This window comes from Papaver somniferum, chromosome 1, assembly GCF_003573695.1.
Source record: "Papaver somniferum cultivar HN1 chromosome 1, ASM357369v1, whole genome shotgun sequence".
In the NCBI taxonomy this organism is placed as follows: Eukaryota; Viridiplantae; Streptophyta; class Magnoliopsida; order Ranunculales; family Papaveraceae; genus Papaver; species Papaver somniferum.
Window position 1 is genome coordinate 37,596,244 of NC_039358.1, and position 15,889 is coordinate 37,612,132.

At 36.8% G+C, this 15,889-nt stretch overlaps 1 protein-coding gene across 2 annotated transcripts; it reads left to right on the forward strand.

The window, feature by feature from the left end:
* Positions 1-2,491: 2,491 nt before the first annotated feature.
* Positions 2,492-3,256, forward strand: LOC113327727. Of its 2 annotated transcripts, none has more exons than XM_026574863.1 (2): positions 2,492-2,642; positions 2,750-3,256. In XM_026574863.1, exons 1-2 carry the CDS (start codon positions 2,558-2,560, stop codon positions 2,965-2,967), a joined length of 303 nt encoding a protein of 100 aa, XP_026430648.1. In that variant the 5' UTR covers positions 2,492-2,557; the 3' UTR covers positions 2,968-3,256. The 2 variants fall into 2 exon arrangements, with proteins under 2 accessions (XP_026430648.1, XP_026430653.1); XM_026574868.1 differs by having other exon boundaries at positions 2,756-3,256.
* The last annotated feature ends 12,633 nt before the right edge of the window (positions 3,257-15,889 follow it).

Sequence of the window (15,889 nt, forward strand, 5' to 3'; positions counted from 1 at the left end):
CAGGGTGCTGGGGTCCGTATAGTAATTTTCTCCCACGAGCGCAAAAACCATTTTTTTAATCAATTTCGCCGCAAAAGCTTATTTCTCCAAAAATACCTACAGGGACATAAAAAGCCATAATAAATATAAAATCGAACACTAATAATATATACAATTGAGATTATATAAGACACAAAAATATGCCTATCACCATGCCGAATTTACACCATAAGTATACTAATACAAAGATTTTTGTTTTAGTCGCTTAAAGGTTTTTGTATACATGTATAACTAGCCTTCATTAGACTCCACCTTAAGCCGAAAGATGAAAAAAAGGTCTAAAGTCTAAACTAAGCCTCGAACTAAGAGCTAATTAAGGTTGAAAACACTAATGTACGTTCTTGTCGGGTATCCTAGTATCCTCTTGTAAGTCACGCTAACTTGTGCCAAAATATTGATCAAACGATTCAAACCTCGAGCTAAAAGCAGTTAGGGATCTTCTAAATGAACCGACCTTGGAACATTTTCGAAACATAAGACCATAAGAAAATTAATTTATTTTTGACCAAATGCTATAGAATATAGATCAATGTACAGTTGCATTCATTTAAAAAAGGTAGAAGCCTAATCAAGTCTGCAGACACAGTGAAAAAGATCCGGATGTCGTTAATATCGTCGGGTACATCATTTAAGTGACTGCAAAAAGCAGTTAGATGCATGATGAGCTGTGCCATCAGGTGATTTTACATGCATACCAAGTGTCAACAGTACGCCGGTCTTAAAGTGGGATTTGGGTAGGGGTCGATATTTGGATCAGTTAAGGAATTGGGAATCAAAAACATGAACACATGCGATTTGTACCAAATTGGACAACTGCCCATGCATGATAATCAACTCAAGGGGGAACATAGAAAAGGATATGCTTACAACTTGCAGTTGTTTATGTCCCTCCTAATTTGAAAACGAAAAATAGAGCTGGAATATCAACAACAAATATATGGTTCAGCTTCGCAATGTCGGAGCCACAATTTCGAGGGGTAAAATAAAAGATAAAACCATGAATTTCTACTTGCCAGCTTTAGAGTCGATTGACAAGCAAGGTTCCTTCACTTGTTGAAAGTATAATGCGTGCTTGGCCGATATCTCCATCAATTGGGGAATTCAAGAGAAATCAAACCATTTCGTGAAATATTATATGAACTGCCACTAGTCAGTGCGGTTAGACTGTCTATAAATATCATATATGACAGGTCTCAAAAGATTTCATGGAATCCCATTTTGACACACTTGGGTGGAGATTGAAAAGAATTTCGAATGCTTGGTAGTTATACGTGACGCCGACATATAAACATGATCAAAGGAGAGAAATGGAAATGATCCGTTGATGAGACGTCTGGAAATATATTGACGACGGAAGAACGCTTAAGATTATTAGAACATTAGAAAAAGGATGATGAAGATTGCTACTCAGTAGTAAACAAGATAAGACACAACCCATTGGCCATTTTGTACCTCCTGTATGACTTAAATCTATCAGATGAAGATGTTAATTGAATCCGCCATCTCCGGTGCCCCACTGTTGTCGATCGGCTCTTTGCTTGTCTCCCTTTCTCTCCTTAAAATCATTGTCGTGCAAATAACTCTAGTTTCAGTGTTTCACAGCCAGATTTTTTGTTGAAAAACTTTGTATTATATTCAACGAATGCAGCTTGTGAAAGCACAATGAGGCGCCAATCTTACAATAACCTGCAGTTATGCCCCCCAAAGAATGTCCACAAATTTCATGCCCCTCTGGCCAATGCCTTCTCTATGGCTCTCATTTCCTTTTGTGGGCTCCTTTTGGAAGGGGTGAAAAGCGGATGGTTTCTGTTTTTTTGTGTGTTAATTTCTTACTTATTTTAAAAAGATATGCTGGTTTCATGTACAAATTACATATGAAACCTACCCATCCTTTTAAAACGGAGGAAGTAGTATTATTTATCTTGAAAAATGTCTTCTCTATGATTCTTAAAATCGATTACCAAAAATTAACTTTTCAATAATGAAATAATGTACAAATGATATATATATATATATATATGTATTTTTTCATGCACCACCTTTTAAGTTTGGAATTCCGTGGTGCTGAGAAATCTACATGATAAGTAGAACATTTATACGTAAAAGCGGTGGTTAATGAGGAGACTCCACCAAAAAAGAAAAAAAAATGGGAGAACAGACATGGTCCACGGATATGGAGTAGGGATAGAAAATCAGGGTTATGTCTCTGATCCCATATAAAAGAAAATGACTAGATATACTTACACAAACTTAATCTTAATTAACTTCTAATTAAACTGAACCTCTAATTAAACTGAACCTCTAATCAGGGTGGTGCATTACCAACTGTTTCAGTAAGATAATTTATATTTTAGGGTCCCTAATTAATCAACCAGATATGTCTCCATCACTCAATTTTCTATATAAAGGTAAGGAATAAGCAGCCCTAAACATTACACAAGTTTTAGTTAAACTCTTAACGTTCTATTTATCTGAAAACAATACAACTACTTCTCACACTAAAACAAAAGAAAAAAAAATGCCTTTGTTGCATGGCAAACAAGCTCTTCTAGTAACTGGTTTCCTAGTCTTCTTTGTGTTCTTTGTCGACCCAATTATCGCAGGTATTTATACTCTTCTGAAACAATAATATTCCTTGATCTGTTTCATATGTTATTGTTTTGACTCTTTTGAGAGTTTTCTTAGGATTAACAGTATTTTCTTACTTAAGTTACAGCTCGATTGTTGAAGATGGATAACGGTGGTGGTGTAGCCGATAATGCCGGTCGTCCATTGTTGGCTGCTCATAGTCGCCATGAAAATGATTCAACAGTGTTGACACCAAGTGCGGGAAGTGATGATAACTACCAACTATACCAAGCAGCAGGTGATGATTTAGTTGATGAGGATTGTACCGCTGCGCGAAAGAAGACACCGATTCATAACTGATCATTTCGACAATGATATCTTCAGCAATAAAGTTACAAATCCTTTATACTTGTGTTTACTGTTTTGGTGGGACGCGACACAGTTAGGCGCGGGAAACATATACAAAAATCTATATTGTCGAACTATTTAGGGTATTACAAAGAAGTTTAAGGATCTTAACGTATTCACTCTTTTGTGTGGTACATGCAACTTCTATTACTAGTTTACTATCATATATACGACACAATTCTATTATTGCGTACTTGTAATTTAAAAGAATGAACACTACAGATTTTATCAATTTCTTTGACGAACATATCATGTCATGAAAAACTGGCTAATTATGTGAGTTGTTTCTGCAAACTGCAAAGCGAAATCTGGGATTTTAGTGTAACTATGATTTTGGGCATACCAAAATCTTTCAAGGCATACTCAATAAAGATAAAAAGGGTTGTGAAATAGCAAAATCAGATATCCCCTTAACCCAAATTTTTTTAAATGGCAAATCTACCCTTTACGTATTAGTGTTAGTAATCTGGATTAGTGATTAAATATTTTGATTAAGATATTTTCAGAGTTATAAAGGTTGTTTAGATGAAAAATTTGTGGGAAAAAAAATCAAAGTTTTGGTTAAGAAGGAGGGAAAGAGAAGGAGAAAGTGAGAAAATTTTATTCTTGATTCAATGGAGGATGAGGAGGGTCATAATTCATATAAAAAACCTAGGAAAATACATATCAACTACAACAATGATTCCCAAATGGCTGATTTCTTAGATTATGAGAATGATTTTACACAAACTCAAACTCAAGCTCAAACTCAAACACAAACTCAAGATGATGATTTTTATGAGCCAAATCCTGATGATGAGCACATATATGAGGAACCCAATGCTTCTAATACACATGTACACTTCTATCTTATGCTCAATCTCACTTCTATAGCTACAAATTATCAAAAGTTTGGATTTTTGCTTCATGATTCGGCGAACCAGGTTTAGGTTCGGCTGACATCTATGAGCCGAATCAACCATATAATGAACGGTTCGGCTCACTGAATCTGTTTACAGCATGCGCCGAACCTATAAATTTCAATTCTCACCCTTTTGTTACACACTAGTTCGGCTTATATGAAAGTTTCATAGTAAGCCGAACAACATCCTGCATAGCCCGGAATAAGAAAATTAATGGTTCGGCTTATATTGATAATAGCGTATAAGCCGAAACCTCTAAATGTTTAAGGTTCGGCACATAATTTCATTATCGTATGAGCCGAACATAAATTTGTTAATTTTTGTTCTAAAATATCGAGTGTGGTTCGGCACATATTTAGAATATTGTATAAGCCGAAACCTGTAAATGTTCATGATTCGGCACATAATATGATTGTCGAATGAGCCAAACCTTGCTATTATAATTCTTTTCTAGTATTTAACCTTGTGATATTCTTTGTAGATCGTGGTTGGACCCATGGAAAATCAACCTGATCCAGTAGACATGATTCACGAGGATACCAAGGATCACTTCCAAAATGATTTGGTATGTAAGAACATTTTGAGCACCTTAATGTAGTCGGAATATTCCAAAGTTTTTCTTACAAATTATTTGTTTTGGAATGAACGTAGACATGGAAAACTAAACCCGAAGTTCTTGATTGGCTTGAGGAACATGCGATGAAGGTAAATTGTGTACTAGTTAAAGGACAACAACGACGATGGGATCGGTTTGAAATGATTTGTGAGCGTAGTGGAACCGGCGCTAGCAAGGTTAAAAAGGGTACCGTATATGTTGGGAAGACCGGGAGAAAGAATAGGACGAAGACGAAGAAAAGAAATTTCCCTTTCAAGATCGTTTTCAACCTCAAGAATAAGACCATGAAGAAAGAAGATCAATATTGGATAATGAATAAAGATATGGATTGTCGTCATAACCACCCACGTCCCAAAGACCTTCATGGACATGCGAAAGTAGCACGACTCAAACCCGACGAGATGCTAGAAGTGGATAAAATGACACGAGCACGTTTTCCACCTACTAGGATTCTTAGCAAATTGAAGGCGGCCAACAAGAATAACAAGTTGACTATGCAAACTATCGACAATGCAAGACAAAAGATTAGAAGACTCAATTTGCAAGGTAGGATGGTGATGCAACAAGTAATGTGGTTAGGGGTGAAGACTAACTACGCTTTCCAAAAGAAGTTGGATGACTTCGGTCAAGTCACACACCTTTTCCTTGCCCACCCGGAATGCGCCCAATTGGCTCTATGCTTCCCACAAGTTATTATATTGGATTGCATGCACAAGACTAATAAATATGAGATGCCGTTGATGAACATTGTGGGGGCATACTTCGACAAAGGCACCGTTCACCGCGGATTTTTGCTTCATGAAAAACGAGAAGAAACAGAGTTATGTTTGGGGGTTAGAAAAAATTGAAGTTAATCTTCCGGGAGGGTGGTCTTCCTAAAGTGTTCGTTTCCGATCAAGATTCCGTTGATGTATTCTACTAAGAAGGTATTTTCGGATGCATTCAATTTTCTTGGTACGTTTCACATATGGTGCAATGTGAGGAAAAAATGTCAACCGACAATTCAACCACTTAAGTTGAAAGAATAGAGAATATTGCTAAGCTACCGTTGGAGACACGAGTAAAGAAAAAGAAGGAATTCTTGAAAGCATATGAATATAATGAGATGTTGTGGACTTCTTTCCAAGGAGAATGGGAAGCTTTGATATGGTCAATCACCGAGGATGTCTATGAAGAAAATTTTAAAATGCTTATTAAGCATTGGAAGACCGCCTACCCCGATGTCATTACTTACTTGGTCAAAGATGTGTTGGAACCTAATAAAGAAAGGTTCGTGAGTTGTTTCACAAATCGGCACAAACACTTCGACAACCAAGCCACAAGTATGGTAGAGTCGGCTCATTATCGGTTGAAGAAGAACCTTTTTGGTTGTGTTGACACTTTTGTCGCGGTTTTTGATGCAATTGATGAATATTTCAAAACTGATGTTGTGAGAATTAAAACCGCGTTCGAGCATGAACTTATGTTTAGACACAAGAATTATGGTACTAATTGGCTACGGGAATTAACTTATAGAGTCTCCCATCTATGCATCGACTTGTTGATGAAAGAAGTGGATTTGATTAAGACATTAGGCGCCACCTTGGAGGAAGAGTGTGTTTGTACAATGAAGAAATCTATGGGACTTCCATGCCGCCACGACCTACTTCGGTACAAGGATGGTATCACACCATTTGAGGATATTGATCATTTTTGGAAACAATTAAGCTTCGATCCTCTCCCAACCGAAGACGACGAGGATGATCTAGAGATATGAGACACGACAAATGGGAAAAAATTGGCGGAGATGTATAGGAATATTTCCCGACCTCAAAAAACATTCCTATGGGACAACATGGTGCCGGTCATGTATCCTTTCACCCAAGAAAATATTTTGGAACCGGAGAAGAGTGACCCGAAAGGTAGGAAGAGTAAGAAAATGAATAATTTTCAAACTAGACAAGCCAGAAAGGAACTATTGGCTAATAAAAGGAATCCATCCGGCGTTTACTACCATGATGCAAGGTTTGAAAAGGCAAAGAAAGAAATTGAGAAGTTGATGAAGGAGGAAGAAGTCAAAGTTCCAAAAAAACGAGGTCGTCCGAGTATTCAAAAATCGGAAACAAGTAACAAAGAGGTGAATGATAATGATTGTCCGTCACAAGCTAAGGATAGTAAAGAGGATGTCAAGGGGAAGGCTAAGATGTATCCTTCACAAACTAAGATAAAGGAGAAAGGACCGTACATGAAATTGGTAGGATGAGAGGACCCAAAAGAGATAAGTCCGGTAAGTATATGAGACCTATCAATTTTATATACGATAACTACTTGGAAGATCTATCGCCAGTAATTCATGAGCATATTATAGCAATGGACGACGTGCAAGGTGATGGAAATTGTGGTTATTACGTCACAGCGGAACAACTTGGTCCTTTTATGGAAGGGAATAATCCGGTGCCCCCTGAAAATGAAGTGAACTATATTCGGCAACGATTGTTACAAACCCTACGTAAAAACAAAGAATTCTATAAGACTATGATGAGAACAGGTCCAAGAAAAGATGCAGGGGTGGCAGCGGAGTACGTTGCATTCGAACGTTGTTTGCATGGGGATTTTATCATTACCGAAGAACATTGGATGACAATGCCCATTTGTGGGTTTTTAATAGCAGAGACATTCAATTGCGTCGTACATTGTTTCGCATGGACGGGTAGTAGCTTTATTTACGCGCCTCCAACAAAACCTTGCAATGATGGTGTAAAGGATAGAAGACTTGTTCTTGGATATGTTCAAAATTGTCATTTTATCGGCCTCAAACTTAGACCATTTACTCGTCGTTCTTCACCCTTCTTTGGATAATATGCTACATCATTAGTGCAAAGAGATAAATCTTCTTCTAGAGTAAACTTAGGAGTTGGGGGTGCCATGTTTTGAGCATATGTAGTTAATAATATGAAAAACATGTAGGTATACATAGAATATAGTTTTACAACGGCTATATCTTTCAAAAAAAGAGTCGTTCCTAGATTTTCGTGAAAAAAAGTAAAAGTTCGGCTTATATAAATTTTAGAACATAAGCCGAACCTATATAAGTAACGGCTATTTTTTAAAAAATTTTGAAAATTTTTACAGATTCGGCTCACCATATTGGTGAGATTTAAGCCGAACTATATACTGGATTACACCAATAATGATTTTTAAGGCTCGGCTTATAACTCAAATATAGAAAAAGCCGAACTTGAAGGACAAATGATTCGGCGCGTAACTAACATTAGAGGATAAGCCGAACTCTATAAATTCGGCGCATAACTCAAATTTCAAGATAAACCTATATAAATTGCAGGTATTAAGTAGCTAATTAACTGTTAAGCTATTCATTAAAACATGAAATTGAAGGTGTCCATAACCCAATCCCAGCACCATTAAAAACAAAGTTCAGCACCTAAAAGCAAAGGTGTTTGCAACATCATAAAAGTGTACTTAAAACTTAAGAAAAACATTAAAAGGAAGTTGGAAACATAAAAGGGCATTTAACCATGACCCCTCTTCTTAGTTGCACGACCACCTCTTCTTCCACCTTGGTCTTCATCTTCCGGCGCATCATTACCGGGTTGGTCGGTAGCACCACCTTGGCTTGTACCTTCACCAACTTGTCGAGACCTCTTAGTGGTAGGCCTTTGTTCGGCTTCCTCGGGTCCTTGTTCTTTGTTGATGATTTCATCCCACTTGTTGATGAGGTATTTTTGTTCTTCCACGGTCATTGGTTTTTTGCAACCAAGTTTGGCCTTCATTTTTTTCAACATCTCCCTAACCGCGGCAACCTATTTTTGCATTTGTCAACAACTTATAACCGTGAGGTTGAAGACATTTTTACCATAACTAATATATGAAAATAGTATAAAGTGAAGTCATTCTTACCATAATATTGAAAGCCTTGACTACATCTTCGGAAGTAGACTTTTTGGTGATCTTGATTGGCGTCGCCTTCCCCTTATCAGCTATATTTTGCCTTTTCTTATTGATAATGAAGGGATGAGAAATTTGGTTATACCAATCCATATAGCCCGGATCCTCTTCACATGGATCATCAAGTAAAGGTGTTAACTTGGACGCATCTAATGTGTGATTGTCTAAATTATTCCAAAACTCAACGGTGGGATCAGGATCATACTTTGGTTCCCAAGATGAAGTGTTGTTTTTAGTTCCCTTACCACTCTTTGGTAACAACCTGAATTTCTCGTCAAACAAGGGAACCTTTTGGACGCATCCTAATTGACGGAGTACTCGCCTAGGATCGTATATAACATAACCACAGGGATACCAAAATGGCCCATGATACATACCTACCGGCATATCCTCATCTTCAGCAACTTCATCTTCTTCATATTCCTTCTCATATGGTTGAAAAGTGACATCATCAACACCAAGACGGTCTAACGTCTCTCTCAAAATTTCCACCAACTTCTTTTTGTTCCTTTTCTTGGAGTCCTCGTACGCGTACCATGCTGCACTTGGCTCTGTATCAACATAATCGACATCTTTCTCAAATACTTTGGCCAAGTTCAAAATTGGGAAGTGGTCATATATCCACACCTACATCCAAAGAACCACATTAAAAAATCAAAGGAATTGAATTGATAGAAACAAGTTTTACTTGGAAACATCAAAGTAAGAATAAAGTTTGCAAACTCAGAGAACCGTTCGGCTTATATGGAGCAAGTATTATAAGCCGAACCAAGTAAGTAAAAAGTTCGGCTTAAAAGATTTTATGGTTATAAGCCGAACCATACTCTGAACTCCCAAAAGTTACCTGGAGAAAAGTGAAGTTCCCTCCGATGTTTGTACTTGTCAACCTAGACGCGGTGGCAAGTTGGTCCAGCAGGTATGCGATCGTAGCCGTTCCCCAAGCAAACTTGTTACAAGTTTCAAGATTCTTTACCAATTGGAGATAATTAGCATTTACCTTGTTTCCGGTAGTGTCGGGAAAGATGTCTCTACCAAGATTATAAAGCAAGTAGGCAGTTCCGGTTTACTTCACTTTGACGGGATCCATTATCAACAAACCTTTTGTTACTCTTTCCTTTGTGTTCTCAAACTCCTTTTTCAAGTTAGTCAATTTGATCTTCTTATTCTTCTTAGTTCTGCCAACTGGTATGCAAACGGTATCGACATCTTTAACTGATCGACAAAACTCCAACTCAGTTTTGTGTGAACCCAAACCAAGGCGTTCCCGGTACAAATTGTACAGCTCATCCCAACTCATGTCATAAAAACCAGCACCCACACTTACACCCCTTGCTTTAAGGCCTGTAATCTTACTAGCCTCATCGGGAGTGATTGCCATCTCTCCAAAAGGTAATTGAAATGTGTAAGTTTCTGGACAAAAGCGCTCGGTAAAGGTAGAGGCCGACACACTATCATATTCCTTATGTCCATAATTGATGATAGGCCATAAAGCACTGCGTTGTACGTAAGAAATCACCTCAAGAACCTCTTCATCAAGACTCCATTCCGCTGCCCTCTGGTGTCTCAATACTCGGACTGCACAGTTGTGATCAGGAGTCTCATAAATTTTCTTCGCCCAAGAATCGGCATAACCAATCAACACATTTCCTCCATCTTCCGGAAGACCATGAGACAAACCATCTGATCGAGGTGTAATTACGTCATATTCATCAAGAATGTGTAAACCAGTGATCCGCCGATCATCATCGTCCTTCTCTTTCTCGGGTTCTGCCACCTTCTTACCTTTCTTGTCTTTCTTGGGTTTTCCTTGGGGTTGTGTTTCTTGATGAACTTCTTGATTATCATCAACTTCTTCATCTTCAGCTATTCCTTCTTCTTGTCTTTCAATTCTTACTTGTTCAACTTCTTCTAAAATTCCTCCTCTACCTCCCGCTCCCAATTTTTTCTTACCTCCTCCTCTAGGATCGGGAGTTTTAGAAGTAGAATGTGATACCTCCATCTTCTTCCTCTTTGTAGCTGCATTGGTCCTGACACAAGTATGAAAGTTATAAGACTAATTCGAACAACAAAGGGATTTGGAAAGACAAAAACTTGTAAGAAAATAATAAGGCTCGGCTTACCCTAAATAACACATATGAGCCGAATCATGTCTTGAAATTTTTATTAGCTTAAACAGAGAGTGGATCGGCTCATACCACAAAACAATTATAAGCCGATCCTATATATTCGGTTCACAGCCGATACTGTCGAATAAGCCGAACCTATGATTATGAACTCAAACATGTATTCGGCGCAACATGATATCATCTAAATAAGCCGATTCTATACACTTGTAAAATTTATGGAATTTTAACAATGATATTCGGCGCAACCCTAATACTATCGAATAAGCCGAATCTAGACTTATGAATTGAAACATTTATTCGGCGCAAAATGGTGTCATACAAATAAGCCGATCCTACACATGAAGAATTCATGAATTTCAAACAACATTAATTGGCGAAAAACTAATGCAACCATACACGTCGATCCTAAGCACATGCAAAAATTCTGAAATTCAAATAACATTTATTCGGCACAAAACTAATACTACCATACAAGCCGATCCTACGCACATGCAAAATTTCTGAAATTCACAAATCATATTCGGCACAAAACTAACACCATCGAATAAGCCGATCCTAAATATAAGTCTCCGTGTCATTAAGTTCGGCTCAAAACGGATTTCAGATTTACGCTGAGCCGTTCATATGCACTTTCAGGGTTCAGTTTCAAGAACAGCTCGGCGCACATCTAAGATTTGTTTTCCGCCGAACTATACACTGTCACCACCGCAGAAATATGATTTTGACGAATTAAATCGACCAAACCAATCTAAAACATCAAATACGAGATGGGTTTGTAGAACTAACCTTCTTATTCTCATTTCCGGAGTTGGTTCTTCTTCAATCTCTTATTCCGGTTGATTTTGAGTTTGTTCTTCACTCTCTAAATCTTCTTCTTCGTCAATAGGTTGTTCAACCGATCGATTTGAACGAAATACTGGCTTACGACGACCCATTATATAGATGAGTTTAATCGTCGACTAAATTTTCACGAATCGACGATTAAATTTCCGCAATGATACGATGAAAAAAAGGAAGAAGAAGAAGAAGGGTTCGGATGTTGTGGAGGAGGAAGAAGAAGGGGTTAGGGATATGAAACTGATTTTGGTTATGAAACTGATTTTAGGTTTATTGATTATAGGTTTTTGTATTAGGGTTAGGGATATATTAGTAATTTAAAGGATTTAAGGGCATATAGGTAATTGAACCACCCCATAGGGTACCCCTTATAAGGTCACCCAAGTTAGGACTAGTGTTTTGTATGCCTAGGAAGATTTTGGTATGCCCAAAATCAGGGTTCTTTTAGTGTTGGATGGCCCAACATCCAACGTGTTCTGGAAAAGCCCACTAAATTTTTGGATTTTATTACGTGGTAATCGGGAAGATATTTTTTTGTATTGGTGACGGCAGCTGCTGATGGTGGTCGCGGTGGTGCTGATTACGGCAAAGGTGGTGGTTGAAGGAGGTGGGGGAGGGTGGTGGTGGTGAGTCTCATTCGATCTTTCTTCGCTGGTTTTCTTAAATTTGAATTTCAGTGTGAATAAATGTTCGTTGTTTTGAAGGGCTTCACATATATCCTACAATAAAAATACCCCTCTCAATCTAAATCCTATCATAGGTCCATTAAGGATTTTGCTATATTACAAATTTACCCATGTTTAAGTTTATGGTAATTCAAATTTATGTTATTCTCAAACGTTAAATAAACAGAAAGAAAGAGATCGAGAGAGAATGAACTTGAGTCCATTTTTTCCTTCAGATATTAGGTTTAGATATCTTCTTCTTCTACTTCTTCTTCTTTAAGCAACAGATTTAAGCATCAGATTTCTTCATCGGATTTAACGAGATTTGATTTGGTCAGCAACAGATTTCTTCATCGGATTTAACGAGATTTGATTTGGTTCAAAGTTAGATTTGACGAGATTTGATTTTGATTCAAAAAATTGGTAATGTTTATTTCTAATTTAAGATTCATAGATATAAATCTCTGATTTGCATGTTCGATTCAGATTGATTTTCAGTTTTGATTGTCTGCAAATATTGTGAATTTGTGTTCAACAGAATCTTTTGGTTCCAGATATCGTGAATTTGTGTTGATGCTACTATATTGATTGCTTGATTTATATAACATTTGAACTCGAGATCTTAATTCATCTCTTAAACAGGTATTATTTAATTTTCATTTTCCGGTTTTTGTTTTTAAATTGTTGTTTTTTTTTAATGTGTTTTGCTGGCTTAGATCAGTTCATGAATTAAAGTTAGGTTTATAATTCATGAAGTTAGCTTTAATTTAGGTTCGACGAATCAGTCATGCTTCTTGAATCATTTATGCTTCTGTTGATGAATGTTGTCATCAATTATGTTTTTGTTGTTGAATGCTGACATATCTTGTAGAAGTCAGGGTAATCATAATCAGATTGCGGGAGAATACTGAGTTTTTTATGAATCAGTTATGCTTTTGTTGATGAATGTTGACATCAATTATTGATGAATGTAGACATGTCTGGTACCATGTACGTAATCAAGATGTTTTTTTCATTCTAGTTTTCTCACATTCTACAGTGAATATAAATTTCACGAGGGGGGCAGCCCCCGAGTAAGGTGCGACGTAAGTTATTTGTAGCTTAGGTAGTTTTTATTATGTTTTGCAGTGAATATTTTATGATAGGGAATTTATAGTCATGTAGCAGTTAACATTGGCACTAATTGCATACTAATCCGACCGAAAGTAACATATTCATACCGTTAATTAGCTTAGTTTTTTTTTTTTTTTGATTGTTTTAGATATGTAACAAATAATGTCGGTCGTCCATTGATGACTACTCGACCTAATAGTCGTCATGAAAATGATTCAACGGTATCGACACCAAGTGAAGGAAGTGATGATAACTACCAATTATACTAAGAAGGTAATGATTTAGATTATGAGGATTATATTTTTGCGCGAAAGAAGACACCGATTCATAACTGATCATTTCGACAATGAATCTTCAGCAATAAAGTTACAAAACCTTTATACATTGTTTTAGAGGGACGCGACATGGTTAGGCGCGAGATCTAAAGCATTATAGCGCAAGGGAAATATAAAATAGTCTATATTGTCGAACTATATAGGTTATTACAGAGAAAGTTTAAGGATCTTGACTTAGAGTATTGCTCAGTCGAACTCATAAGTGTTGCTAAATCAAGCTTGTTGTCAAATTTAGTTGTCAAAAATATATCTTTATTTCTAGTCTACAATTAGTTAAGTCTCGGTCTAGGATAGAGGTAGTTGAGAAAGGAGACAGTCATCATTTGCGTTCTACCGTTTGAAGGCGAAGATCAACCGAAGCTTTTGGAGAACTTCATCAACAAAAGGTAAGTGCAGACTGAACCACCTATTTCTCAAGTTATATTCACCTTCCTATCCTTGAGACGATTGTTGCATAACTAACTAGACTAGCTTGCATAGACAAGAATTTCGATTTGGGAACTAATTATTTTGTTTACGAATTTCTCGAAATATAATGAGTAAGCTTAATGAACATTTGTTCATATTTGATCAAATTTCGGTGGAGAACAATTTATTGCTCAGAACCAAATCATGATTCAAGTTTATCATTTTAAAATAGCTTGGAACAATGATATGTTGCATTGATGTTATTCAGGAATGTTTCGAATTGATTTAGAGAAATATAGAACTACTATATTCGGAATACAAGACAACTTTATCATCCTTACAAACTGAGAAAACGGTTATATGTCTGAAGCCGTATTATATGTATTTGTATACGTAGCGAAGAAGCTATATGTCGACTTTCATATTTGTGTGATTTTCACATTCGTATGTACATCATGGAAAAATCAGTTTGTTTCGTGATCCGGATAGGTATGCATATTCCTATGCAAACCATTTTGGAACTGTGATAAGGGAACCAAGTTAAAATAATCAAACTGGTGTGTGAGCCAAAACAGTTCTATATTCTAGGAACAGTTTAGTACCCAAACTGGTACGTGAACTGAAAAAGTTCTATGAACTCCGGAACCTGTTAAAATTCTTAAGTTCGCAAACTGGTACGTGAACTGTAAAAGTTTTGCCAACTCCGGAACTCTGAGTTGCACCTAAGTTTTCAAACCGGTACGTGAGCTGCAAAAGTTTTGTCAACTCTGGAACTCGGTCATTGCATATGAGTCTGCAAACCGGTTCGCGTACTGTGTGTTTGAGCACTGCTCGCTCGAACTCGCAAGCATTGCTATCTCAAGCTTGTTTGTCAAGTTTAGTTGATCAAAACTATACACTTGATTTCTAGTCTACTTATAGCTATGTCTCGGATTAGGATAGAAGTGTGTCGTTGATCATTAGAATTCACAGCGTTCACTAATTGAAGAAGATGATCTACTAAAGAGCTTGGAGGAACTTCATCAACAAAAGGTATGTGGAGACTAAAACTTTCTATCACTCAGAAGTTTATTCTATTCTATCTTCTAAAGAGACTAAGTCGTATAGCTATATAGACTTTTATATTATACACATTTGAAATTTCGAACAGAGTTTATCTCGTTTATATATTTCTCGAAATACGTGTTGAAAGCTTTTTAGCTTTAGCTTAAACTTCATCATCTACTTGACGAGTTTAGTTGGAGACAATTTATTTGTTGGAAACTAAATATTAAGTCAAGATGATCATGTGAAAATTATCTTGAACATCTTACATGATTTGTGTGAGACAACCATTTGATGTTAACTTGGGAAGTTTCGTATTGATCGATTAATGATGCGTGTCGTCTGCGCAATCAAATTAGTGACCTTATTTCCACTCAATTAAAAATTAAATAATGGAAGTCAAGGTCGTTTCCACGAAGAGCGAGGATTTTTAGTTGTCGAAAAGGTCACAAAGGGGGTTTGGTTTTAGATTTCAAGGTAAATAAACAAAACAATTAAAAAGATTAAGTTGTAAGCAATAAAGAGAGAGATGATCGAGGAATCCTTTTTCGTTACTAAACCGTCAATGAGTTAATATATTCATCCGTTCATCATTAATTATATATTATCATCAACCGTGGGATAACATCTAGCGCAGTGCTATCCCCTAAAGTCCTTTGGTCACTAGATACCGAAGCGCTCGAATATTAGATTCTATTCGTCCAAGCCACCAAGTAGGAGCACACTCAAGAAGTTACTTGGTCGAATACTTTATGTTTTATGACTTAGTTTAATCTTAGTAGTTAGACTCTTAGCGCAAGGTCCACTTTCTAATGTTGTTCAACACGCAATTGCTCCACAGAATTCCTCTGCAAGGTCTCACATTTTCTACTTGTGTAAGGAT